A 27,132-nucleotide genomic window follows, 5' to 3' on the forward strand; every position below is an offset into this window, starting at 1 on the left:
GAGGGCATAGATTTAACAGGAAAAAAATTGAAATCCTGCATGTGCAAGAAATATTTCAAGGCCTCCCAGCTTTGAAATGTTATGTAGATTTAGTATTTGACAGTAACAGAAGCCTGCTGTTGATTTTGATATCAAGATTCTTCCTAGAGCTTGTAGTGCTCCTACTGTTTGGTCACTGGGCGAGAAGGACACCAGTGTTACTCCGCACCAAATGTCCGTCATGGAGAAAAAGTACAAGTTCAACTGGCGCAGGCACCACAGTGCGCCGCCGAGGTTTTACAAGGAAACTCTGCACGAGGAGGATAACAATGGCAGGTGTGTTTGTGTGTGAACGTGTGTGCGTATGCATGTGTGTGTGTGCATGCGTATGCGTGTGTAAGTGTGCATGTGTATGTTTGTGTAGGATTGCGATTGGGAGTTTCCAGGGTTTTCTTGTATGATTTTTTTTACTAGGCTTCGCTGACTACAGGAGGTATAAGGTACTGATGAGTGGGATTACAAGTGCATGCATGTGTGTGCATCTGCGCACATGTTTGTGTCTGAGAGGAATGGGGGCTGGCTATTCTCATATAGCTTCTTTTTACAAGGACTCACCGACTGGAGACAACGTCAGCCAAAGAGTATGCTGCCGCGAGCAAATTAAGGGCGTAGGATCTAAAACGTTGAGGAATCTCAATGTGAAGAAAATAGCACTCACAATTGTACTGTAAATTACCTGGCAAAGAAATCAACATAAGACCATAATTTACAAAAATTTTATATACAAAATAATACATTAACCTAAAAAAGTCTATAGACAACTTGTATGGGAATGCATACACGACTTCTCATGCGTAGATAGTGGAGCAGATAATGGTTTAAATGAGCTATTATTATTGATGAGAGAGTAGGGAATAATTGGGTTGGGGGGGGGGTACAGGAGGGGAGGGGGAGGATGCATTTTTGCATGTTCTCTCAACAGACTATCATAAATTTTTAGCCAACAGCTTTTAAATTGTCAGGCTTTTATTCAGTTTTGTCTGATGATGGTACCGACTGGTCTACCCTATTGGTTACATTAAGATTACGTAGCATTTAGTATTTAAGTATGTAAAGTGAAATCTTCTTTTAACTTGCCCTGCTGATGGATGGTTTTTGGCTTTTCAAATTTACTCTGAAAATTTTTTAGATAAAATTGTGTAGGTCCAGCCAAAGGATATGCCTATTGGTCAGTGACATTTGAGCCAGTGGTCACTGGGCAGTAACATTCTATCTCCATTGTACTCAGCTCTCCGTGTAGTGGACGTGCATGCTCAACAGTAAAATAGAGAGGCATGAAGTTACTGCATTGAAAGTACCCAGTTTAAAATATTTGTGTCTCATGCCATACATATATGATCACAAGAATTTAAGCCTGGGGAGATTTCGTAATATGATTCATTGCTTGGCAGGAAATAACAAGGGGGGAAAAAAAACTTCAGATTTCATGGCAAAGACTAGAAGCAAAATTAGGCATTAAAGTTAATGGCAAAGTTATAAAGAGCACTTTATGTTACTGTTTAAATACAAATGTAAAAGTGGTTTATATTGGACAGAATTGCCAAAAGTAAATGTGGCAGTTGGAAAAAGGTTGAAAAAAACAACAACAATATAAAGGTTATAAAACCTGAAAAGGTAGTTATGGGTATTAAAGCAGCTGTTTATCTGATTAGATAGACAGATATTTAAATGGCAGCTGCGAAGACTGCCAAGGCCAACTGAAACATCTCTGTGACTTGCATGTTAAGCATAACTAGGTATGAGTTGGCTCCTTTGACTGGTTGTTTTTCTTTATCAGCTCTTTCTTTTTTTTTTTAATTGATGACAGTGCACTGATGAAACCCCTGAGGACCTCCTTAGTTAGTTCTTCTTGTCATGTTTTGATTAATTATTCTTGTATTATTTCCAGAATCCTACATTTTTATTTACAGGAATGGTGTTTTTTATAAGTCAGCTTCTGCATCTTTTTTTTTTTTTTTTTTTTTTAAATGAGATTTTGACTCATACCGACAGACAGATTTTTTTTCGGTAGTTAACAGGATACTCCAGGGGACAGAAAGTTAGAAATGTATTGAAAAAAATAATCAATTTGCTGATTTGATTATGAAAATAAAAGTAAGGTGACTATTGTAGTCTATACCACTGATTATTTAAAAGTGGAGTTAGACGAACTGATTTACTAAATTGGGAAATGTTATCAGCTTAAGCCAGATGTAAATTATAGAAGACCAGAAGCCAGTTATTTACATTGCCTGACTATGTAACACTCACAAATATCTTAGCACATTGTTGACAGCCTGGTGTATGTGTTTGTGTATATGTGTATGTTTGTATTCCTTTACACATATATTCTGTTATATCTGTTTCAAGATTTTTGAGGGCATTTCCTTTATTTACTGAAGTGCAATTCATTTATGTTACAGCCTGCAGACTTTTGTGACAGTCAGTCTGTATGAGTATTTATTTATTTATTTATTTATTTATTTATTTATTTATTTATTTATTTCAGCAAAAGCTGTCTTTTTACTTGTCCACTTTACTTCCATCTTACAGCCTTAATGAAACTATTAAATCTCTCAGCCGTGAAAAGTAATTTCAGAATGATAGGTCAGTTGTTTACACCCTTCCCATCAAAATGGAGAATTAATACCTTATAACCTGGCGTGGAACTCAATTAAGGATGAATTTAATTTAAGCCAAATATCCACAGAATTTATTTTCTAGTTAAATTGTCTTGTAGTCCAAACTCTAGGAATTAAGTAAAAAGATTTAGAAATAATTAAAATTCAGTGAAATACAGCATCTTTTTAATATTTGATTTGTGAGGAGATATATTATTGCCAGTTGGCAGAGATATATCAAGATAGGGTGCAGCAGAAAGAGGTCACTGTTGTTTATGTGTCTTCATATATATGTATATGGGTAGGTTGACAGTCAATCCCTTGAATGGAAATTTCCTATGGTCACCAGATGGCGCTGGTGTGGCTTTGGCGTATGTGTCGCCTTAACTGGTGTATTTTCTCCATTACACTATCATTTCCAAGTGCAAGCAAGTGCAGGAGTAGAACTTTCCAGAAAGTTATCTGTCATTGGAGATATTTGTTTGAATTTATGAGTGCTCTTCTCATTTCGAGATAACAATTTATCAGAGACTCAAAAAGTTTTGACTTCAAGAAGATTTGGGGTGCAATAGCCTAGATTTCAGTATCAGTAAACACGTGTTTGTTTTGTATACAATATCAAGAACCACATCAACAGCAACAGTAGTAAAATGCGTCATAACGTGGACGTTCTCAGTGTAAGCGTGAAGGCTGTCAACATAGACGAGACTCTTCTTCCTTCCTGTGTGGTGAAATTCGCGAGCCCCACCCCGTGTCCTGTGGAACACAGGGCTCTCGTTGCTGGCAGGAAGAGAACGAGACAGAACTCTGTGGACAAATGCGTCTTCACAGATGAGATTCCTATTGATTTTTTTGCAGACTGCACTGATTTGGACACAAGGTGAGAGAGAGAGAGAGAGAGGGAGTGGTGTTTGTAGGGATATAACATGGTTTCTGTACAGTGAAGGGGGGATACAAGGTTCAAGGATGTATGCTCCACCCCTTAGCTTCCAGAAACAACAGTAATCATCCAGTCTCCCTCATTCGAAAAAGGGAGTCAATTTTGAAAATATGTATATATGCCTTCTGTTCGTATTACACTTGTTTAAACTTTGTTAAATAATTGTCAATGACTTATGACGCCACAGTTTCTGATGTTTATTGAGAGATGTCTGCATAGGTATGGTGCTGTTTTCCCTGGAATGTAAATGTCAAAAGATGAAAGAGAGCCAAATTAATAGTTCTCTCTTAAATGTCATTTTGTTTTGTTTTGTGACTGACAGCTTTTCATTTAATTTGTCAGTAATGAAATGGAAAAGGGGCTCTAAACTGAAATCAGAGCGATGTCAGTTGGAAGACGCATTCGACTGTTCTGGATAATTGCAGTGCTTTAACATTTCTTTTCTTTCTTAATGCAGTATATTACATACTCGTTCATGTGCCATCTTCAGCAAATGGTAATTATACCCAACTGTTTTGCAAACTGATTGGTTTTCAGTCTCAGGAAGTAAACCCTGGGAAACTGAGCTGCACATTCAAGTTTCTTTTACTCTTTTTTACGTTCATGACAGGGGCCCTTTTATTTCATCTTATGTGCAGGTGAGCCCTGGGATGTTATTGAATTATACACAAGGGGCTCTATTCTACACATTTATCAAAGTTTTGTTGTCTTGCAAATGCCATCTTTTTTATTTCGGCAGCAGTTAGAGGGATGTCATTGGTGATTGCAGGAAATGCATTCTGTAGTTTATTGTTAGATAGAGTGTCTGCATGTTTGTGTGTGTGTGCGTCTTTGTGTGTGTGTGTGTGTGTGTGTGTGTGTGTGTGTGTGTGTGTGTGTGTGTGTGTGTGTGTGTGTGTGAGAGAGAGAGATAGATAGATAGAGAGAGAGAAATAGAGAAAAGAAGAAAGAGAGAGGGTCAGGGTAGTGATATAGGGCAGCAATTTATTTACAAGAGAGGGAGAGAGAATGGGAGGCTGAGAGAGCCAAAGAGAGAGTGACTTTGCTAATGTACCTGCATGAGAGAGAAAGTAGACTCATGCAGATGCATTTGCAACCATGTTGTACCTATTGAGCTACACCCATATCTATATACATACGCTGCATGGTGAGTGGCTATCAGTATCTACCTGTTCCCAGGTAACTAATACATGTCCTTGCCCCAGATAGACATCTGCACATCAAGGGTACATATATCAGGCCTGTAGCAGGGGGGGTTCGGGGGGTTAGGAAAAAACCACCCTTTTTGCTGGGAAAAGGTCCACTGTGGGTAAAATTTGACCTATGTACTTGAGGACTTTATGGTAAAAGGTCCACTTTTTCAGAAAACGAACCCCCCCTCTGAAATTGCTGGCTACGGGCCTGTATATTATATATATATATATAGATAGTGAACTTGATAACAACGTGTAGAAAGGCATTCACTCGTCCAAGCAACCAGGTACTGAAATACGAGAATTCTCAGAGAGAATATTGCTAGAATTCCTCTCATGAGTTATCATGGGATGGTTTTGTCCTTGAACAGTAGCTTTGAAATAGAGAGGGCAAGATTACTACATAATTTACAGTGTTAGATAAATAGAAGTCCTTAGTTATTTTCTCCTTTATTTTCAGATTTTGGTTTGTCATGTAACATGAAAGTGGATTTAAGCTATAAAACATGACGTGATGAAAATTCCTGACTGTTAAGAATGATGTTCAACGAAAAATGAATTAAATCTGAAAAACAACAGCAAAAGGACTGAGAAGTGATGCAAAGTTTGGAAACTTTCATATAGCCTCATTATTAAGAGATATTTACAGATATCTGTATCATTGTTTATTCAAGGTCACTCACGTCAATGATACAAATTATCTAAATTGTGCCCAGAATTCAAACTTCACTGAAGATAACTTTAGTATGAAATATGATAATAACGGCTAATCAGTGAAAAGTACAGCAGTGTATTCCGTGGGACTTAGATAGTTTTTATACATGGGATAAATATTGACAACCACTTGTAGTGATATGATATATCGGACGTGATACTTAATGTGATTCGTGAAGGGCTCTTGTGAGATGCCTCGGGATTTATCCAGTGGTTGCGTAGGAGATAGCAGTGATATACGTAGGATGATTCCAGGTCTTTCAGTTATTAACACTGCTAGAAATTTTGACAAGCAAAATTGAGTTATTGGCACACAATGTCTGTGAACTAACCACAACATGTGCACACGTGCATGCACACTGGCTCACATGCACGTGTATGCTCCTTCCCTTCCACACTCCCTCCCCTCTCTCTCTCTCTCTCTCTCCCTCCCTCTCTCTCTCTCTCTCTCTCTCTCTCTCTCTCTCTCTCTCTCTCTCTCTCTCTCTCTCTCTCTCTCTCTCTCTCTCTCTCTCTCTCTCTCTCTCTGATACGCACTTTTGTTCACACATGACCTGTAAATCACTTCATAAAAGAAGAGTGAACAGCGTTTTCAAACTTGTCACAGTGTCACTCTTAATATCCAGCTCCATCTTTTGCTTTTACATGCATGTTAAACATGGCATGACACGAGGAGGGTTACTCGTGTCCCCAAATGTTATTACAAATCTGCGGTTAACTTAATTGGTGTCAGTGAGGTGAAAGCTGCTCAGCTAATTGGAAAGCCACACGTCCTTAGATGGCTATATTATTATCCTTAGCTGGCTATATTATTATCCTTAGATGGCTATATCGATATAGCCTGCAGCTGGAGATATGACAGCGTTTGATCTCTGGGGACAGGTGTTTTATACACAGTATGCTGCCCCTATGAGATGTCTTGATATGTATTGCAGTAGCTTTGGAATGGCCTTGATGGCGAAGGCAAGTTGTTGCGTAGGTGTGACACCAGCTATGACATGTTGTATTGGTATAGTGGCATGTCTCAGGGAAATAAAACTGCGGGCTCAGGTGCAGTGTGGTGTTTTTATGTCTTCTTTGTAGGAAATTCAAGTTGATGGTTATTTAAAATGATGTTTTTTTTATTTTTGTTTTTTTTTTTTCGCCCTGTTGATGTAGTTATGGAATTTTACCAGAAAAGGGTAATGGGAAAGATGATGTATTAGGTATTGTGTTGGATTATAGATGCTGGGGAACAGGCAGACTTAGGAGTGTGCCATAAAAATAAAAATGTCCCACTTCAAGATAGGCTGATGATGTTTTTTTTTTTTTTTTGTCTTTGTGGTTGGTCAGGTAAACCACTGTTTGTTACAAGTTGTCAACACTTGAACCCCCCCCCAAAAAAAAAATAAAAATAAATAAATAAAATAAAAATTGTTGACTAATATATAGAGAAACCACATCTGACAAGAGGAGCTGCATATGGAGCAGATTCTTCACCTGTGCAACATATGCATTTAATAATTCACCTGTGCATCAAATGTACTTGCTTGTGCATCAGAGATACCCACCTGTGCATCAAGTATATTTGCCTGTGCATCAAAAATACATATGCATCAAGGAAAGTCACCTGTGCATCAAGAGATTGATATGAGTTTGGTCATATGTAAATGCTCATAAAATGTATCTTTGACGGATAGGAACATTCGAGTGACAGATTTCAGCAGATGTAAGCTTTTAGTAGAACATTTTCATATGCACACAATACACATGCAAGAAGCATTTGTTCGTTGGATGAGTTTTGGGTATGAAAACTAGAAAGAGAAACAGCATCGTTGCATGCTGCCAGAAGTTTACACAGAAGCAGATATGCAGGACTGGGGATGAGTTTATTTATATACATCTTGTGCTAGTGAGCAGAAAATACTCCAAGATCAATTATCTGTGACTACCTTTTGCGGAAGTATAGGTATTTTATATAGGTGAGAGCCTGTTTGAAGGTAACAGGTACCTTTCAATAGGTGAAGGCCATTCTTGCGGTAATCTGGAGACGCCGGCAGAACATCTATGGGAAGCAGTTTGATTCTGGATTGGGCAAGATGTTCCTTTCAGTGCTTTGTGTATAGGGATATGTGTGTTTTTAAAGCATTTTGTGTGCAGGAAAATGTCAGTTTTTGTTTGTTATTTTCAACTAGACTAGGTCTTTCTCTAGGTATTAATGCGTAGGGATGTATTTTTTTTCTGAGCTGTACAACATGATTTTTATTATACTTATATTATAGATGAATGTGGCTGTTTCTGGAACATTAGCTTGTGTGTAACTTTATCTGAGCGTACGGTATTAACTTTCTTGAACTAAGCTACCATTTGAAAAAGCACTTGATTTTTCCAAAATCTGCTTGTTTCTTCAAGTGCTCTCCTAACTCTTAAAGTCCTCTCTGGAAAATGCTTCGGAAAACTGAGTGGTACAGCTTAAGTAGGATTTACCAATAACATAAGTATTATTGCTGGTCATTGCAGCAGAAGAGTGAGGCACTGTAAAAGGATTTTTAAACCCAACACTCTGTTACCCTTTTCACATCGAGTAGTACTTGTATCAGAACTGAATTCGAAGTACTTAAAGAAATTGACAACTTAATATTATATAAAAGAATCACCTAAAAAAAGCTTCTACCCTTGACACAGCCAGTTAACTGGATGAATTTTGATTGGTAGAACTTCTGCAAAATGGCAGGAAGCAAAACTTTTGTAAAGGGCCTTATGGGGTAATTAATGTTAAATATTTCAATACTGATTGCGAAAGAGGTGAGAACTTGTACACCTGACCTGTATCAAGGCCAAAAAATTTCCGGCTTATCGTTACCTAATGTAAACTGCACTGAAACGCATATACAAGAACCAAACTTTACTTATACTTTACACGTACCATTTGATGTGAAAAGGTCTTAAATCTCGTGCATTATCAACAGTGGAAGGATTTTGTATTGGAAATGCCATGCATTTGGCAAGTTCAACTAAGCAATTCGTCTAGAATGTTCTCTTCAAGTAAATCTTATGGTACATGTCATATAATACTTTGCATTATTGAATGTTTCGAGAGTCAGATGGTACAGAAAATAGCCATTAGACAGGTCATTCCCAGGGTTCCATGCAGCCATTAATTTGAAACTAAGTGACCATTTCGATTCAGTCCGTCATTGCCAATAACATAATTATTACTGGAAATGGACGGGCGTGGGACTGAAAACCCATTGCAATCAAATTGAATATATTCGTCGATAATTATCAAAAGAGAGGCACTGTCATATAGTAATTTTTAAAAAGCTGAGAGCGTGTAAGCAATAGCAAGTAATCTATATCTGTTATTGCCTAAGACACTTATTTTATTAGGATGATAGTGTTTTTTAGAGAATACTCTAATGACACTACGTTGACTTCTATTTATCTAGTGATCTGTTAATGGAAGTGAAGATTATCAAATTGGAAAGCACAGCATTCTGGGGCAGTCTTTTTAGAACTATGATTTATGGTAGATTTTAATCAACAGCACATCTATTCAGTGCCTGTGCCTTCTTGCGTCTAATTATCAGTGAAGATATTTCTTATTGGAAACCCCAGGACAGTTGGGAGTCCGTTTGGAAGGAATCTGCACTGAACGATATTGGCAGATTGATGAATTAGGCTTTTAGTGTATTTAACCTGGAGATGTCCATTATACAGTGTGGCTCTACACTAAGCTGAATATTTCAGAGTAAAATGCGAATGGGTATTTTAGATAACTAGGACAAGATCGATGGTATAAATTTGACTCTTCTGATTGCGGAGTGTGATTTTATACTGTAACGTTACAAGGTCAAGGTCAATAGTGGGAATTAAGTGTGTAAGGATTTGGTGCTTCGAGAATTGGACCTGGGATGGAAAATTGAAATATCTGCATTGGTGCATAGAGATTCAATATCAGGAAAAACGAGATCGATGGTAAAAAATTTAAGCAAAAGGGATTTGAAGTAGTAAGGACAAAGTCCATGAAATGAGTTAAAACGTTTCTATATTGAAGTGGAGAGATTCCTCAACTCTAAGGAGAAGGTCACCGATGTGCATTTGAAGTGCAGCCATACAATGTCGAAAATTAGAATTCCAGTTAATAACAAGGACAAGGGACATCGGGGATTCAGCATTACGGAAGTGTACTATGAAAATTAATAGTGTGTCCCCATGGAATGCTAGCAGTATATTTAATGCAAAGGTACATATAATGTTTTTTTTATTATATTAGTGACATTTATGCCAGGATAGTAGAAGAAATATCACTGGAAGCAGAGGATGGAATTTCAAAACTGCAGCGACCTGGATAAAATCACCAAGAATGTGAGGAGAAATTCGAGCAAAATGTGACGGGTGATAAAAATGCTATAGAAACGTCAACTATAGTATGAAAAAAAAAATTCAATATTTATGATAGTTTGTACCAGTTTGTTTGATATGTCGGAAACCAATAGAAGTTCCACTGGGATTATAAACCACTTAGTAGATCACAATCTAATAAATAACTATTGCTGAAAACCCACAGAGACCTGCGAAGAACTGAGGTGTTCTGAGGTTACATTGTTTTGTTTCTTTTTTTTTTTTTTTACGAGCCGAGTGTTTGCCAAAGGATGATCTAGTGGAACGCTGTCTTGTTTTATGGTCCTCTCAATCATAATTGATGGAAATGGTTTATGATATGGGTAACATGCCTTGTTGTTTTTCACAGGTGTTAATACATTTATGTATGCTGTAGATACACATGGACTATCTGGTGTAAGGTATATGGCATTCTGGCAGCTCTCTTGTTCTGGAAATGTTCTGACTCTTTGGAGTGTTTTCTAGAGATTTGAAGAAACTAGGTTTAATATCAGCAGATTTTTTTCGAAACAAATTGAGTCATATTTTCTATATGGTAATTCTTTGTAGCTGGAGATATTTTTTATTAAGACTTGAAGAGAGCAGCTTGATGGATGTTAAACGATTGCCATATGGAAGTAATTACCTGGCGGAGGGTTTGTAAGGTTACTACAAGTGGCAACTGAAAGTAGGATTACAGATTTTTATTTCACCCGCCATTATCCAATGTTGTCAAGATGCAGTACCCTACAACGTCCACTACAGGAAAATATCTGGCCGCCAGCGATTGGCCGAAGCTGGACACCTCACAGGGGTCAAGGTCAGGCACCGCCATCACTAATGCCGCCGCCAGTGGTGCCGCAGTGCCGGTGTATGCGCCGTATGTGACACCGGGGAGTGCACATGGTGTTAGCCACATGCACCACTTGTTGTAAGTTTTATAAAGAATGTTTTTGTGTGTGTGATTCAAATGTTGGATCAGTATAGGTTTGATTATTCAACAGAAATAAATTTGATTTGAGCTCTGTGTTGGGGGGGGGGGGTATATGCACACGCATGTTTGTACATATGCATGCTCTTACATGTAGTTGTGTCTAGCAAAGGCATGTCTAAATTTTTTATGATACTAAATATTTTATGGTATTTATTTGATGCCATACTAAGGGTTTTTTTCGTTTTGAAATATTTTTTAAAAAAGAAGAAATATATTTGATCTTTCCTTCCTTCTCTCTCTCTCTCTCTCTCTCTTTCTCTCTCTCTCTCTCTCTCTCTCTCTCTCTCTCTCCACATCATTAAAATCCCAGATATGCATATCTTTGCTAAGTTCACATTGAATCCTTGAACTGTGAGCCTTGATCTGTAGGTTGCAAATATTTTTGTTTGATCAACCGAGACCCCGTCATTCTGATAATCAAAGTGGATTTCTAGTCCCTTGTCTTTATGTACCCTTAGGCTACAGCTTACACAGTGGTAATATTAGTTGGGAACGTTTAATTTTGTTTCTTTTAACGGAGAGAAAAAAATCAATATCCTTCAAGGGGGAAGTGCTATTAATGTCTGTGTGCTGTGATGTTGTTGAGATCATGTTTGAGTGGGATGTTGCGTGTGATCTTCTTTGCCGATATACCAAATTTGATATGTTTACTGTATTTTCAAAAGAAAAGGCACGAGAGGAAAGGAAGGAAGCGACAGTATGAGATGCTGTGCAGGGCATGAATAATTCGGTTGAAATAAAGTTGTCGGAAATTGAGGTTTCTTAAATGTTTTGTCTTGAATTTAATAGAAAGCATCCTGTGATATTGCATACTGCAGTGCTGTTATGTTTGACATTGTTTTTCAGTAGCTCAAAAAATAACAAAGAACAAATGAAAACAAACAAGATTCCACTCAATTACCAGTGTAGAATTAAATGCATCTTGAAATAGCACTGCTGTTTTTGTAATGTGTTAGCATAAAAAGCTCTGAAGCTAATAAGCTAAAAATTTCATAACAATGTCATTTAGATATTAGAGGACATTGCTGTTTTATTTATCAGTGATTGAATGCATCAAACCTGATCAAAAACTGTTTTCAAAGGTTGAAATAAGAGCTAGGAACAGACATGCATTTCCACATTATACGACAGCATGTAATAGGACCAGGAAGGCGTGTGCTCGTCACACTGTCTGAACCTGTTGCGTTGCCTGTTGATGCGATGTATTAGAGAGCTAACATTAATTGTGAAGTAGGCCAATGTAATGTAATGTAATCCCCCGTAAGCAGCAATATATCAAGGAAAGGCACAGTGCCAGGCCAGGGCTCGGTACCCTGAGTTTCACAGTGCACTGGAGACTTGTACATAATTATCAGCATGTCCCTGTTTGCCATTTCCAGTAGTAACCAGTCACTTAGAGAGCATTCACAATAAAGTTGATCTGCGGACAAACTAGTCCACGTATCAGATATGGCATGTACTTGACAATAGATTCCTACCTCCCATGAGCACTGTCCAAGCAGGGCCACAGCAATTAAATGTCGGCACGCTTTCAAGTGGGTGATGTCATATTCGATCCTTGGAGCTGTTAGTTCGTATCAAGTTGTTGTGAATGTGCCCTCAGATACTCAGGGTGGTCCTCAGATACTCAGGGTGGTCCTCAGGGATTTGCTGGGTGCTTCATGCCCCAGTTGTGGAAAAAAATGGATGAACGTAATGACATGAAGAAAAAGAGGAAGTAGTGATTAAAATTTCCCAGTAAGATTTATAGATGAAAGTGTTCTGTTGTAATTTCTCCTCTTCTTCTTCTTTGTTATGTGAGGTTATTTCAGGATTGAACAGATCCAAAAGACCAGGCATAAATTTTTAATCAGGCTGATGTTGTTTATGGAGGATATTAAGCTATAATCCCAACCTTAAACTTTACCTTTTAAAAATTAATTGGGGGTACAGTAAGTCTACATTGTTGACACCTTAACAAATTAAAAGGAGGAAGTGAAAGGGATAACGAACTTATGCACATCAAGTTAGAATGACTGATTCTTCCAACAACAGCTAAGATCAGAGCCTCACACCATGATGAAGATATTTTGTAAGACATATTGGAGTGGTAATTAACCTGATTTTTAGCTGATATTAGAAAAATCTATTCCGACCTGTAACTCAGAAGTACAGGGAGAAAGGATATCATGTAAAGAAATGCAATCAGTAGATAAGGGAAGACCAGAGTCGGTATGGCGGTGTAATTAGGAAGGCCATACGTATTATGCTATGGAGGGAATCCAGGGACCTGGCGCCACAAACCTTTTTATGTAATCTTGAAAAAAATAATGAGGCTGGCGGAGGGAAAATAGCGTGGCTTGTTGAAGAGTAAATGATATTGTGAACAGTTGATTTGAGTTATAAAGATAGGAAGTAGGACTGAAAGGATACTGAGGCAGAAGGATGCATGGTATTGAGGAAGGATAATGTATCACATGACATTTAGTACAATTACGATGCTATTCAGAGTTTGTTCTAGATAAATGTTTTATAGTGTATTTAAAAAGAAAAATAATGTTGAGAGACAGAATAATTAAGAAGCTTGTGGAGTGAGTTCCAAGTGCAGATTTATCTAGACAGGAATTTTGGTTTTGTGGAATATTTTGAATTTTTCACTTCTGTGATGTAATATGAGTGGTTGTATGTCTTTATTTACCTGGGTAGACTAGGCTTCAGCTCTGCTACCTGAAACTTTATTGCATTGCAGCTTTAAAAAGTATGTAGACCACTCCACTGAGATACAAATAGTATTTGCACATATTTGACACAATGTTTACATAGACCTTTAAGGCCCTGGATTAGAGGTCGAAAAAATTCTTTTCCTGTGCAAACACTAAGTTTTTCATGGATTTGTGACCTTACGATGACGAAGCATTTTTGTTTCCCAACTCTAGCTTTACACAATGTTGACTTTTTTTTTGAGAGAGAAATATTTAAACAAGCCAAAAAGACAAAGAAGCTAGTCAACAAGTGCAAGGAAGTTTTTTTTTTTTTTTTTTTGCTCTAAGTGCGGTTTGGCACTGCTACTGTGAACAAATGTTTTTAGAGACAGGTCTCTGTTTTACAAGGCTGCTGTTCCTTACGTAGTGATATTCAAGTGGTGATCTTAAAAGAAAATCGAAATCTGTGCTTTGTCAGATTGAACAGAGCTGGGTTCATTTTGGAAACAGTCATCGCAGAACTGTTTCATTGACGGAAAAGCACCATTGGACCGAGAAGATTTTGGGAACTTGGCTTACCAGAGAGCAGTGAAACAGAACAGCAGTTTTCTGTTTATACTGTCCTAGAACAAGACCTTCCTAGACTCGGTTAACAATTCAATACGCCCTTAGTGGTAAAGGATTTTAGTCTTAGTGAGGATTTTACCAGATTGCGTAACTTGTCGTCAGTGCATTTTTCTCCTAGCACGGGGATTATTGTGCCACAGGATACCTAACTTCCTAAGCCGGGGCAGCTTAATAGAACCATTTTACAAGCTGCTCAGATCTTTTTTGCAAAGGGAGAAAGTTCGGTGATGAAGGATTGTGATACTGCTGATCTTAGTGCTTTCTGCCACATGCATAATTTGATGATGGATGCATTGCACCAAATGTATGGCTGTGAATACAGGTAGGAGAGAGAGAGAGAGAGAGTGAGAGAGAGAGAGAGATAGAAAGAACATTTTTGTGAAAGACAGAGATAAAAGTGAAAATAAGGGAAGGAAAGGAAAGCACTGACAGGGAAAGAGAATTAGAGAGTAGGGATGGAGAAAAGAAGAGAAGGAGGGAGAGGCCATGTGTGTACCAAATAGAATCTATTGATAAGAGAGAGGGAGAGAGAGCGAATGTGGGGTGGGGTGGGGTGGGGTGGAGGGGGTGGAGGTTTAGAGAAGACAGGGAGGGTGAGGCTCAGGGTAGAGGGGTAAACAGAGGGCGCTGCCTTTCTATTGACCTGCAGCGCATATCAAGCCAGGCCAGTGGGCAGCTCTTTCAAAGAGGGGGGTTTCTTTTCCTGAAAATAAGAATACCTTTCTATCCCATAAGTTGAGAAATGTCATAGTGCATAGCTGTGATTGTGATTCAGACTATTTTTACCCAAAAGCACTATTTGTTTGAAACCCTACCAACACCACTAACCTATCAGCCTGCAAGCACAGTCTTCTAGCAGCCCTAGATGTTAGGCACAGGACTGCACAGTAACAGTGCTTGTCAGGATTATGTTATTGTCTGTTTACGTGAGGACAGCACCCCGGGCACCATGGCACTCTGAGGTTATCACAACCAGCTCCTTGTTACGCCCCGCAGATCAACCTTTGTTACGCCCCGCAGATAACACAAGAATGTGCCAGCTGACGTAATAGAAACCGGTCTTACGTTGCATGTTGAAACCATAGTACTGAGTAAATAAGTTTTTTTGCCAAAAAAATTATTTATATCTAACTAGGACTGAAAGATGAGGTTAGTTAATGAAACTTAAAAAAACAAAAAAGCAAAAAAATGGGTTGTGAATTTACAATAAAAGATATGATATGAAATTGTGCATAATAAATTTTCATAAATCTAACTCAGTTTTTATGATAATGTGATATGATAATATGATTATGATACAATTCTTAAACTAAAGAAGGACCCAATGTTTTGGTAGGACAAACTACAGTTGATACCTCCACTGTAAGCTACTATGGTAAATCAAACCTGCAGGTATGAAATAAAAATCCATTTAGATCTGATATGAAAGGACCAGGTTAGCAATTTAGACTTAATGGCTGTTGTAAGATGGGGGAAGGAGGGGATTAACAGGTTCTCAGTCTGGGTGATTTGTTTGATAAAGTGGGGTGTTTAAAGGTGAACTGTTTGTTTTCTTAATCCACCTCACCTTGAGATACCACAGGTCAAAAAGGAAGTCAGAAATTTATTTATTTTTTTTTAAAGATAAAATATGATTTTTAAGTTAATAACTATAATTGAAACTAAGTGAAATATGTGAGGTATTGCAGATCTTGTTAAAGGTAGATTTTGATTAAATTTTACATATTTCTGATGAGTTGTAATACAAGACGTGTGTATGTGTTAGACAGGTCTGAAAGCTTCATTTTGCCAGTGCTGTGTGATATAGATAGAGGAGGGAAGAAAAATGTCAGTTTATAGGTAAAGGTATTGAATATGCAGTCCCTGTATTTTCTTTTAATCATAACATGAGATATCATTGAGTGAAAAATGTGGAGAATACGGAAATGGTCATGTGACAGTATGCCTGTAAAATAAAAAAAAAAAACGTTTTATTGCTCCCCTGGGTAATTTGATTGAAGATTAGAATTATTATTTAGAACATACTTTGTGGAATTGGTCTGGTATATTATATGTAATTTTGCTGAATGTGAGTTAAGTCTGTCACTGTAGATGAATTATAGATGTTGTCCTGTCTGTCTCTCTGTCCATCTGTCTGTCTGTCTGGGGTTTTCATTGGCAATAAAAAATTTATGTTGCCATTGACATTGAAGATACATTTTCATCGGTATGTAGACAGTTTGATAGCTGGAATGATATTGACACTGTAGTGTCTGTGTAAAAAATCCCCCTCAGCCCACTTGGTAATTTTTTGTACACATTGTTATGAGCAATAAATGTGTCATTTATTTTTGGCTCAAAGTCATAATTTTTTTTTCTTTTTTGTTAAAACTCACAGTTTCCTATTTATTTATTTATTTTGATTTATCATTTTGATTTACAAAAAGACACTTTCTGATGGGAGTCCAAACCTTTCTCACACCCCCCCCCTCCCCATATTTTTCTTGAAGTAACTAACAAAAGATTATACAGGGAAATTCCACTGGCACATATCTGTGTTGACATATATGTCAGTAAGAAATTTCTGCATCTTTTGTAAAAAGAAGTCCCATGACTCACCTCTGGACTTCCCCATTACTCAGAACAGAAGGAAGACAGTACATATAAAAGAAAAGTCCACTGTCTTTAAGGCTTAATAACCTGTTCAATGCAGGGGATAAGAGTTATATGTGTGGTAAGGAACAGAGAGTGATCTTTTTAGTGGAACAAAAATCCGAGAAGGGCATGGAAAGAAGTCTATTGCCAGCAGAGCAAAAGTATTTAGATTATTATGAAATTGGTGATTATAATTACCACCTGGGTGGTAAAGTTGCCAGTAAGGACAGTGATGATTGTGATTGGAAATCTTGTGGAGGAGCTGATTTAAGTGATCTTGTGGTTTTGTTGCTCGGGACACTTTGCACATTTTCTCAGAGGTAGGAAGGGGTGGATAGTGTGTGTGTATGTGTGTGTGTGTGTGTGCGTGCCAGCATGTGTCCATGGGCAAGTTTTTCTGCTTATGATATCTCAGAACTTTTCTTTAGATAAGGAAGAAACGGAAGCCATCTTTTTTCTCAAGGGTGCTGAAAAAAGAGATTTCTATATTAAAATGAATTTACTTAAGCTTTCAGGCTAATATACTATGATAAATTGAATTACATTTTCAGGCAGATATGCTTCTATCCTAAATTTAATTTCACCCTGTGCATATTTCTCATTTTCTTTTTCTTTTGCTGTGCTCATCAAATTATGCTGCATTGAGAGAGGGAGGATATTGTTGGGGTAAAAAAAAACCAAAAATTATTCAATATTTCTAGAACCAAACATTTAACAGTTTTTTCTATTGTTTCCTTGCAGTGGTGGTTCCAGTACAGTGGCCATAGACAACAAGATAGAGCAAGCTATGGTAAGTCTCTTTATTGTACAGTGTCACAACTAACACAATTGTACTGTCACAATTGACACAACAGTACCTCTAACACATTTATCACAATGTCACAACTAATGCAATCAAGACAGTGTCACATTTGGTACATCTAAACTAACACAATTGATCAGTACATTTAAAATATTTGTCAGCATGCCACGATTAATGCCACATATGTTGTTGCCATGATTTCGGTATTAAATTCTTGCCCAAGCCCTGTTTGATAAACAACCTTTTTTTGAAAATGATTTTAATTGAAAGGGGCAACAACAGCCTCTTTGTGTTTGTCAGTAACATTAAGATATGCAATCTTAGCAAAGCAAAAAAAAATAAAAAAAAGTTGGGGGGGGGGGGAAGTGGTTAAACAGGTTCCATTTACCTGGTGACATAATCACCCAAGTATTTTTGGGTGACAGGTAGAACATCATGTTTTGAACATCAAATAAGTCACACCTGCACAGCTGTGTATTCAGGTACTTGCAGAATCATTTCACCTGTCTGTTCTTTGAAAAGGAAACAACCAATAGTTTTGGTTCTTAAAAGCAGTCAAGGTTTTTACCAGCTCTTAATCTTTCGACGTGTTTTTAAGCCCGAATTGAGTGGTACCTGGACGAGTTAAATGCTGGTAATAGCTTACTTATTGCACCTGTTTGTTTATGGTCTGGGATTTAATGCTGGAAAGGTTAAATGGGGAACTCGGAGAAAAATCTTGACGTCCCATGTTTATTTTACAGTCCAGTAGCTAGCCAACCAATTATTCCCAAAATAAAAAATTTGATAAAAATGCATTGAATATATTACTGAAGTGAAGCAACTGTCAAAAATTTCTTCAGCTGTGTTAAACACCCAGAATTAATGGTGTCAGTGTCTTACAAGATACTTTCAGCAGAAACAAAAGCTGCAGATGTTATAGCAGCCTATAAGATTTGAAGATACTACTATTGTAACTTTAAGAAGCATCCAGAAGTTGTGGCTTTTAATGCAGGCAAATTATAAAATATAAGCACCTTGTTTTCTAGAACAGGTTTTAAACATTCAGATAATGCCTCTTCAAAGATGGTGAAAAAGTAAATTGTTTCCTAAGAGTAAATATTTTCAACCTATGATCCAAGACTTCTCCACTCTTAAAAAAAAAATGTTGATATGAACAAGGCCTTTCGATGAAGGCTGTAAATATCATGCCTCATAAGAAAAAAAAACACGAAGACTCTCTTTAGAAGCGATACATGTACTTTTCACCATGTTTTGAACAGTTCAGTCAGGTGCTACCTGGAGATGTTTCTACCTGTGTAATACAGGTGATTGATGAACAACCTGAGTATACCTGGCCACATGAAGTACTCCAGGTTCCAGACTGTCTGGGCTACTCACAGTTCCAGTCTCCCTTCCAGACACTTGTCAGTAAAATTCAGCTTGAGTACATGACTAGGGATAGGCTGAGACAGGCGAGGCATGTGCCTCTTTTGAACTTGCTCTCAATAAAATTTAATAAAATTTCGATAAGTTTGATGATAATAATGATAATAATCATAAAAATAACAGCAGTTATACTAATGATGATGTTGATAATAATAAAATAATAATAATGATGATGATGATAATAAGTACTTTGCACAGTGATTCACATCAGATAAAAGGGGTTCTAAATCCAGATATCTGAAAAAAAATTCATATAAATTTTCACTTTCCCATCACCAATAATAACAGTATTACTAAACCTGATCTCATGATTTGTATTGTTCAGCTGATGTCGTTATTAAAGAGGTCAAGGTCAACTGGGCACGTAATTGACCATGACTCTTTGGTCTGACCAGACACATTAGTGGACAGTTATTTGATTGAATGACCTTGGTGGTAGTCTGTCTGACCGACCAGTGCCCATCGTTATGTCATCCTAAATGATTTTAGTCGTAAATAGACACATTAGTTAGTGGTAGATTGACTGTGACTCTGCATATTGGATGAACAGGCAGGGTTCTTGTTGTGGGTTTTGATCTCTGCGTCTCCGTTTTCAGCAATAAATGAGAAGTTAATTCAGCAGTGAATACAAATTCAGTTAAAATATTAATTTGAAAGGTTCTCTATGTTTCATAAATTTCTGAAAAGTTAATACAAATTTAAATTATAATATCAATGTGTTGTCGTAGTATGAAAATAGGCAGTGTAACTTCATATAGGTAGACAGTGTTAACGAGATGGCAAAGCGCAACGAGTGCCTAATTTAACTTTATTTGTCTTGCCTATATGTTTGTACACCTTATCTGTTGACATTATGGAGGATTATGTCATTTTGACCGCTTGTAGGGGTTACCTTGACCTAGTCATGGTCAAAGAAGTCATTGCCTGAATCTCGTGTAAAGATAACAGGAAAGCAAAAATAAAAGTACTGAAAAATATTGATAAAAATAGCTTTTTATCTTGGTAACCAGTGAAAGGACGCAGAAAATTCGAAAGGACGAAGAAGGTCTGGGGATAGGGAATAAAGAAAATGTCCTCGATTACAGATATATACATGTATTCAGAGGTTGGAGACGAGGTGTGCTTGTATAACCGTCCACAAAAAGTCGTTGTATTGTATTCAAGGTTTGATAACTATTTGCGTTTGCTCTTTGGCTTTGTGTTCGTCTGGGCCTGAATGCTAATATATTTAAGTGGACATCCTTTTGTGTGGAGCATTGTCTGAGGCACGGTTGATCCTATTGTAAGAACCCAGGGCATCACATACAGCATTGTAAAAAAGTCTGGCCGTTTTTTTTTTTTTTTTTTTTTTTTTACCAACAAAAGAGGTTGTTTTTCTTGGTTTTTATTTAAGTTTTTGTTTGTCGGTATTTTTTTAAGGTGCACAGGAAAGTTCAAATGTTCTTCATAAATTATGATATAAATTTTCAGGATAGATAGATAGTTATTTAGGAGGAAAAGACTTTTAAAAGAATTTTTTTCCCCTTGGCATAGATCTACAACGGGTTATTATGGTCACTCATAGTAAAATGTATATGTATGTACAGGTCCACATGGTTCTGAAAAAAAAATATTGACCATTTTAATGATATTTAAAAATGTAAAAACTTGAAAGCATGCATTTATCATTTGTATTTCCAAAGGAAAATGTGTAAAGGTTTCTCCTTAACATTGAAATACACACACGCACGCACGCACGCACACACACACACACACACACACACACACACACAGTACATGGAATGACACATGATACTGTTGTGGTTTTCATACCCTCCACTCGGTCATCCAACTTCATGCGTCATAAGCATTCAGCCCAGCATAATAACAGCTTTCAGCATAGATTTGTATTTTACTCACCGATTCTAAAGATAATCAGACAATCTCATGAGATACACGAGGAGCATGGGATATGTTACTTGCTATTTACGATGTTTGACCGGTCGTTGGCACTTGATGTATGACCAGCCCAATGGTACCAGTTCATACCAACTGTTGACCGCCATTATGCATGAGTTGTCTGCAGCATGGCATTAACGTGACTGGCGACACAGTGACCCACATGTCCAACATGTGTGCACGTTTTCCCCATGTGCTGGGCCTCGCTGTCCTTGTTGTCTTTGGTTGCCAATCTGTGAATTTGCGTTGAAATTGTTGTTGTTGTTTTCTTTTGATATGTATGTCTATCAGATACTAGCAGAGTGGCGTCTTAGCTGGCAGGGATCATGAATTAGGTGGAAGGTCTCTTAGACCCCATTTCCAGAGATTAGATCGATCTACTTTAGATCGACCTAACTCCCTGGGGGTTCACGCTAAATAGTTGTCAGCCGAGCGGGCACGAAAGTTAATTACACCCTTACAGCTTGTTGTAGGCGGGACGGACATTTAAGCCGGATTATCTGACAGTAATCTAGTGAGACTCCCCACAGGGATAGATCGATCTAAAAGCTCTGGGAATACAGCCTTAGTTATGAAAGGGCACAGAGTTTATCAGATTGGGATTATATCTTGTAAACAAAAGCTGAAGTGATGATGTCAGAATGACGCGTGGAAATCCTCAGTGACGTGTGGAAATAGTCTGTCTCACGGCCCATTATCAGATACGATTAGTACATTTGTTGCATAATGGTTTTTCACTGGAGGATCCAGCAAATCTTCTGCAGCAAAGCTTAATGTAGGGACACATAATATGCATGTGCATGGACTTCAGAAAGTGAAAGGTCCAAAACTTCTTCCAGAAATTCATTAGTCTGGTGATTTTAGTTTTGTTAAAAGAAGTGCAGTTGTATGTTATTATTTTATCATAAAAGGGATGGTCACTTGAAGTACTTGAATTTTTTACTTTGTCAAATTTTCAACTGTCTTTAGGAACTTAGTAAAAATTTATCAGATAATGTCACTATTACTTACTAGTTACAGTCTGTGATGAATATGAAATAAACTACAAAGCTTAAAAAACATTATTTTTTAAATGCAACAGGTAAAACCTAGATATGCTTTGCGAAGACTGTTACACACTGTTGATCAATGATCCTGATTCAAAGTCCACGTGTCAAAGCATGTGCAATCATTGAGCGAAAATATTCAAGATTGACACATTCACGATTGAAGTGTCGATTTGAATTGTGATATGCTAACCTTTACCTGAATACCGCTATTTAATCCAGGCTCTGATCAATTGTTATCATTGAGCGACCACATGTATTACCACGTGAATTTGAAAAAAAAAAAAAAAAAAAAGGAAAACAAGAAGAAAGCAGAAGGAAGTAGTGCATTGAAAAGTGATAGTTGGTTTCAATCCAGGCCAGCATGCTTACAGTTTGTTATTATGATTTTGTTTATGTTGTTGTTGACAGTTAAATGCACCCAGTTTATACGTGGGCATATCCAGGGATAAGTTTTTATTTTGCAATGTTGCTCAAATACCTCATCACAAAACTTGTAATTAGGTGTTTTGTAAGGTGCACACTTCATACCCAGACTCTCAATTACAGCATAGCTTTGTAATAAATACTGTTGCAGTGCTACAGATGGCTGCATATTAAATACTGTTCTACCTTCTGAAATGAATATGAAAAAATATGAAAAAAATATTTACCCATTTTGAACTGACATTATGAAAAATTTAAGAGGATGTCTTAATAAAAAAAAAGAATTATTTTTTGTACATAGAGGAGAGAGAGAGAGAGGGGGGAGACACCAGGCTAAGACCAGTCCATTTGTCCTCTCCATGTAGCTGCAAATCCGTGTCAAAAGGTGGGTCAGTCGCTGAGGGCCTGGTGCCCTGTAGGGCCTTCAAGGTCAGACTTGTTACCTATTACATCACCTTGGCAAATATAAGCAGACAGGACTGATAGAACGAGAGGTTGTTTACTGCAGACTTTCCCGCCCTTTTTGAAGGAAGCTTGTGCTATATCAGTAAGGGATGTGCACGCATAATAATGTGACATCACCGAGTTAAAGCGACCTCTGACCTCTGCTATATAAAAGAAATCGACATAAAATTGTTTACCACCAGAGTTTCCGTCTATTGTTGAGGCAGCACACTGGCGGGTGTAGAACTAGGTCTGTGTGATATCTCTCAGTTTTGTATTCCGAGTCTCTCACTGCAGCAGCGGGGAATTTACAAAGGCATTCAAGAAATACATCGTAGATGATTGAAGTGCATGACTGAAATGTTTATAGATATATAGGAGAGGACCTAAACCTTGACTGGTGATTTGGAGGGCTGCTGTTGTTTTGGTGATATTTTCATTGTCCTGGCATAGCGGGGTCCGTTATTATTGCTGTAGAGTATAAATATATGTATGTATAATTATGATGGTGCACACATCTAGGACAAGTTAAACAAAGATACAAAAACTTCTGGAGTGGAAAAACTGACAATGGGCTGTGTGCGTTGTTGATTTGAGGCAAGGTCACAGTGCGTATTTTGGTGTGTGTGTAAATTTTATCAGCACACATTTGTGAAGCCTCCATAGTTATAGACGGATTATAATCTTTGACCGCTGAATTGAAAACAGAAACTGGTTGTTAACAAGCGACAGAAGTTGAGATTTTGAAAAAGAAAGTGGTCAACTTGGTCTGTCTCAAGCACTGTTGTGGTCAACAAAGAGCCAAGGTGTATTGACCAAGTAAACATATAATACCTGCGGTGCTATATCAACATTGACAGCAGGTAAACACCACACACTGACCACAGACGGTTTCAAAACAGAGAGAGCCGTTGGTCATTTGGTGAGAGCGGTCAGTGACCATTTGCAAATGGACATTTGCAATAACAGTGGTGACAGTGTGGATAATACATGTAGTAGACGTGTCACTGTATTGGTCAACATGGATGACAATGTTAACAACAATAACAGTAATCATAGTGGTGTGAGCCGAGGAAGTGGACATTTGGCTGGACATCAAGAGTTCTGGTCAACTGATGCACTGGCCAAAGCCTTGGTTCAGATGGTAAATATAGTAATGTAAATTTATATATTTGTCTAGTTATGATCAGGCTGGTATTATGTAGTTTCCAAAATACACCCTTCTTATGCCGTTAAAATAATATGTGAATGGCAGTTTCATTTCTATTTGTTAATGTTTGTCAGTGGATTTATCCCTGTTAAGGTATAAAAGAAAGATCATAATCGAAGGATTTTATGTAGAAAATTTAAAAGCTGGTGGATTAAGTAGTCACCCCACCCCTCCTTTTTATTACCCCCCCCCCCCCTTCTCCAAAATTAAGTTTGATCTGTCTCAACATCTCTGATATTGGTACAAAAATGCATTGTGAATACGGTGACCTTTTCCTTTCTTTCTCTCCTTTGAGAAAAGTAAATTAAGTGGATAGTGAAATTGAATTATTTGAGCAACTCACGACTGCAAACAAAAAACTAAGATGAATTTTAGATTGCAAAAGTAGTAATCTTGTAGCTTGATAACCATTTCTGAATCATAGAATCATAGAGAGAATTTTTAATGAGTCTGCAAATTGCAGAAGCACATGCCAAAAACATTTGGAGGACAATTGCTATTGAAATGAAAGCAATATCGATCCAGGGTGACCTTTTTGAAGTGAATGATTTAGAGTGCTGAATCACGGTTGGGGCATTACCTGCATTTCTTCGTAATCTCCTCCTTGATGTAGTCAAGGTTGATAAATGGAGTGGTAAATAAACAATAAGGTCAAAAATAGAAAATGAAACTGGATACTCTGTTGCTGGAATTTCTTTAATTTCTTTAGTCTTATCAGCATTTTTGAGATTCATTTAATGAAATAAAATCTTATTTATTACCTTATAGAAGTAGCATGTGCAAAAAGGAAGTATTTTATCAGTTTTTTTTTTTTTTTTCGATCAAGTATCAGTGATTTAATTTGCGAATTGTAAGGTTTGTTTGACCCAGTATTAGTGGCTCTGGAATCAGTTCTGTGTCTGAATCATAATTTATTAACATCTTGGTGTCAATATCAGGGTGGTAAAAAAAAGCAAGAAAATTGATTAAAAATTAAGAGGATAGATTGCTTAAAGCCCCCTTTACACTGGACGGCGTCCTTTCTGCGTCCAGCAGTACGGCCCCATTTGAGAGTTAAAAAATGATAATACTTTACGTGCCGACAACTGGTCGAACATTGAGCATTCATTCTGATACAAAATCAATGCTCGTACCTCCTTATTAAGACCACAGCGATGTCAAATTTCATGGTCGCAGAAAGGACGCCGTCCAGTGTAAAGGGGGTATAAGGAAGGGCTGAAAGAAGTTTTTAAGAGGTAGAAAGAAGGCTTGTGTTCAATTGTTTGAGTTCAAATCAATAAATTCACTCGTGTTTGGTGTCTCTTGAAAAATGGGATGAATAAATAAATGAATAAATAAATAAGTAAATTTATAGAGTTAATTTGATTATTTGATTGAGAATCAATTGACGTATGAAAAAGTCACTTGATTAATTCAGAGATTAATAGATAATTACATAGATGTTGCAGACAGTTTATAGATATGTAGGTATTTTATTTCACCTTGACATATAAGAATAGTATTCCTCCAACACCCGCATTCTGTTTGACTTTTTAAATACAGATCTAATAGATAATAATATAAAAGATTCAAAACCTTTGAAAGGTGAAGAACCTAATTGCCCTGGTGGCCCTGAACTTCTTCTTCCAAAAAACAAATTGCCCTGTCTTGCTTTGTCGCCAGCTGGTCAACTGATGCACTGGACAAAGCATTGGTTCACATGGTAAATATTGCCTACAATAGATAGTAATATAGGTGTTGGATACAGTTGATATGCATGTAAATCTTTTATTAGATATCTAAGTCTTTTTATTAATTTTAATAACCTAATTGTGTTGGTGGCCCTGAACTTCTTCTTCCAGTAAACAAATTGTCCTGTCTCGCTTTGTCGCCAGCTCTTCTCAGGTGACCACCTCCTATAACCCAGTGTCCCATGACTTTTATTTATCTGTTTAGAAATTTGTATGCTGAAATCACTCACTAGATTCAAAAAGAATTGACGAATTATTTCCTCAAAAAAGTTTTCTTAAAAAAGGATGATTCAAAAACATCCAAATATGATTTGGGTTAAACTTTGTTATAACTAATGGTTCTTTGATTAACTAATGGCAATGAATTGGGGGATTTTTTTTTTTTTTTGTAATAACCATTTGTTGTAAATCCAACCCAGTGTCTTAATTACCATTACTTTCACTGTACCTGCCAGTGAAATGAATCATAAAATTAATGGGTATGGTCAATAGATTACGTGACCACGGCTAGAGCAGGTGCTAGTTCTTGACCCTGACCTCCTTTGACCTGTGGACACAAACGTCCAGTTGTTCACCTGTAAAAACAGGGTTTCCCTTTCCCTTACTGTCTGATAAGTCCCTACCAGAGGCCTTTCTAGCTGTTCTCCATCTGTTACAGAACCGGTTTTGCAACTGCTAGAACAGCTTGCAGACATCTGTTTGAGAGAACTGTCTGTGCATGTTTGTGTGTGTACAGTCATGTGTACATCCATGCTGAAATGGACTGTGTTGAACTCTAGGATGTCATGTCAGGACAGAGGACTGTTTTAATTGCATAATGCGATAAGGTGTAATGTTATCAGGGCAGTGTCCTGACAAACTGCTTAGAGCAGTTGGTCAAACACACGCAAGCAGGGACCCGTTTTATAAAAGAATTAACCCGAGACTGAAAGTTGGTTGTGAATGTGTAGACGAGAAAGTTTGTCAAGGTGATATAATATTGTGGACTTAGGAAAGGTTGAGTTACCTCACAAGATGCACTCATTCAACCCTCACCAAGATGGGTGGGATTTTTTTGACTTGTTTATTTTGTGTTGCGCTGTATCGTTCGGCAGTGAAGGAAATTGGGGTTGGCAGCAGTATAGTGCATTGGTACATTATTTTTTTTTACATGTGAACCCAATCGTAAATACCTCTTTGATGCAAAAGAGTAGAGGTGCCACTATGCACTAAATCACGGCTAAAATTTTTGTCACCTGTATGTGACATTTATGGGTGCCAGGAAGAATTCAGGATTTTTTTTTTTTTTTTCATTTTGCATAATAATCAGGTTTTCTTGTTGTAG

The 27,132-nt window shown here is 37.4% G+C and overlaps 2 protein-coding genes across 2 annotated transcripts in view; both read left to right on the plus strand.

Moving 5' to 3' along the window:
• The window catches only part of LOC106170986 (uncharacterized), a 78,410-nt gene that overhangs the window by 27,843 nt on the left and 23,435 nt on the right, over positions 1 to 27,132 (plus strand). The window contains exon 2 of the mRNA XM_013551058.2: positions 17,526 to 17,574. Coding sequence (XP_013406512.2) covers positions 17,526 to 17,574 — 49 coding nt within the window. The remainder of the gene's footprint in view (positions 1 to 17,525; positions 17,575 to 27,132) is intronic.
• Positions 941 to 10,590, plus strand: LOC147759472 (uncharacterized). The gene is made up of 2 exons (XM_086997847.1): positions 941 to 3,519; positions 9,742 to 10,590. Exons 1-2 carry the CDS (start codon positions 3,290 to 3,292, stop codon positions 9,818 to 9,820), a joined length of 309 nt encoding a protein of 102 aa, XP_086853973.1. The 5' UTR covers positions 941 to 3,289; the 3' UTR covers positions 9,821 to 10,590.

Source organism: Lingula anatina, chromosome 10, assembly GCF_051362555.1.
Source record: "Lingula anatina isolate TDL-2025a chromosome 10, LinAna3.0, whole genome shotgun sequence".
Classification (NCBI taxonomy): domain Eukaryota; kingdom Metazoa; phylum Brachiopoda; class Lingulata; order Lingulida; family Lingulidae; genus Lingula; species Lingula anatina.

Bases quoted from the DNA above. Each gene is read 5' to 3' on its own strand.
- LOC147759472 (XM_086997847.1), top strand. From the start codon at position 3,290: ATGCGTCATAACGTGGACGTTCTCAGTGTAAGCGTGAAGGCTGTCAAC. The intron at 3,520-9,741 runs GTGAGAGAGAGA...TTATTATATTAG, and splicing joins TGCACTGATTTGGACACAAG to TGACATTTATGCCAGGATAG.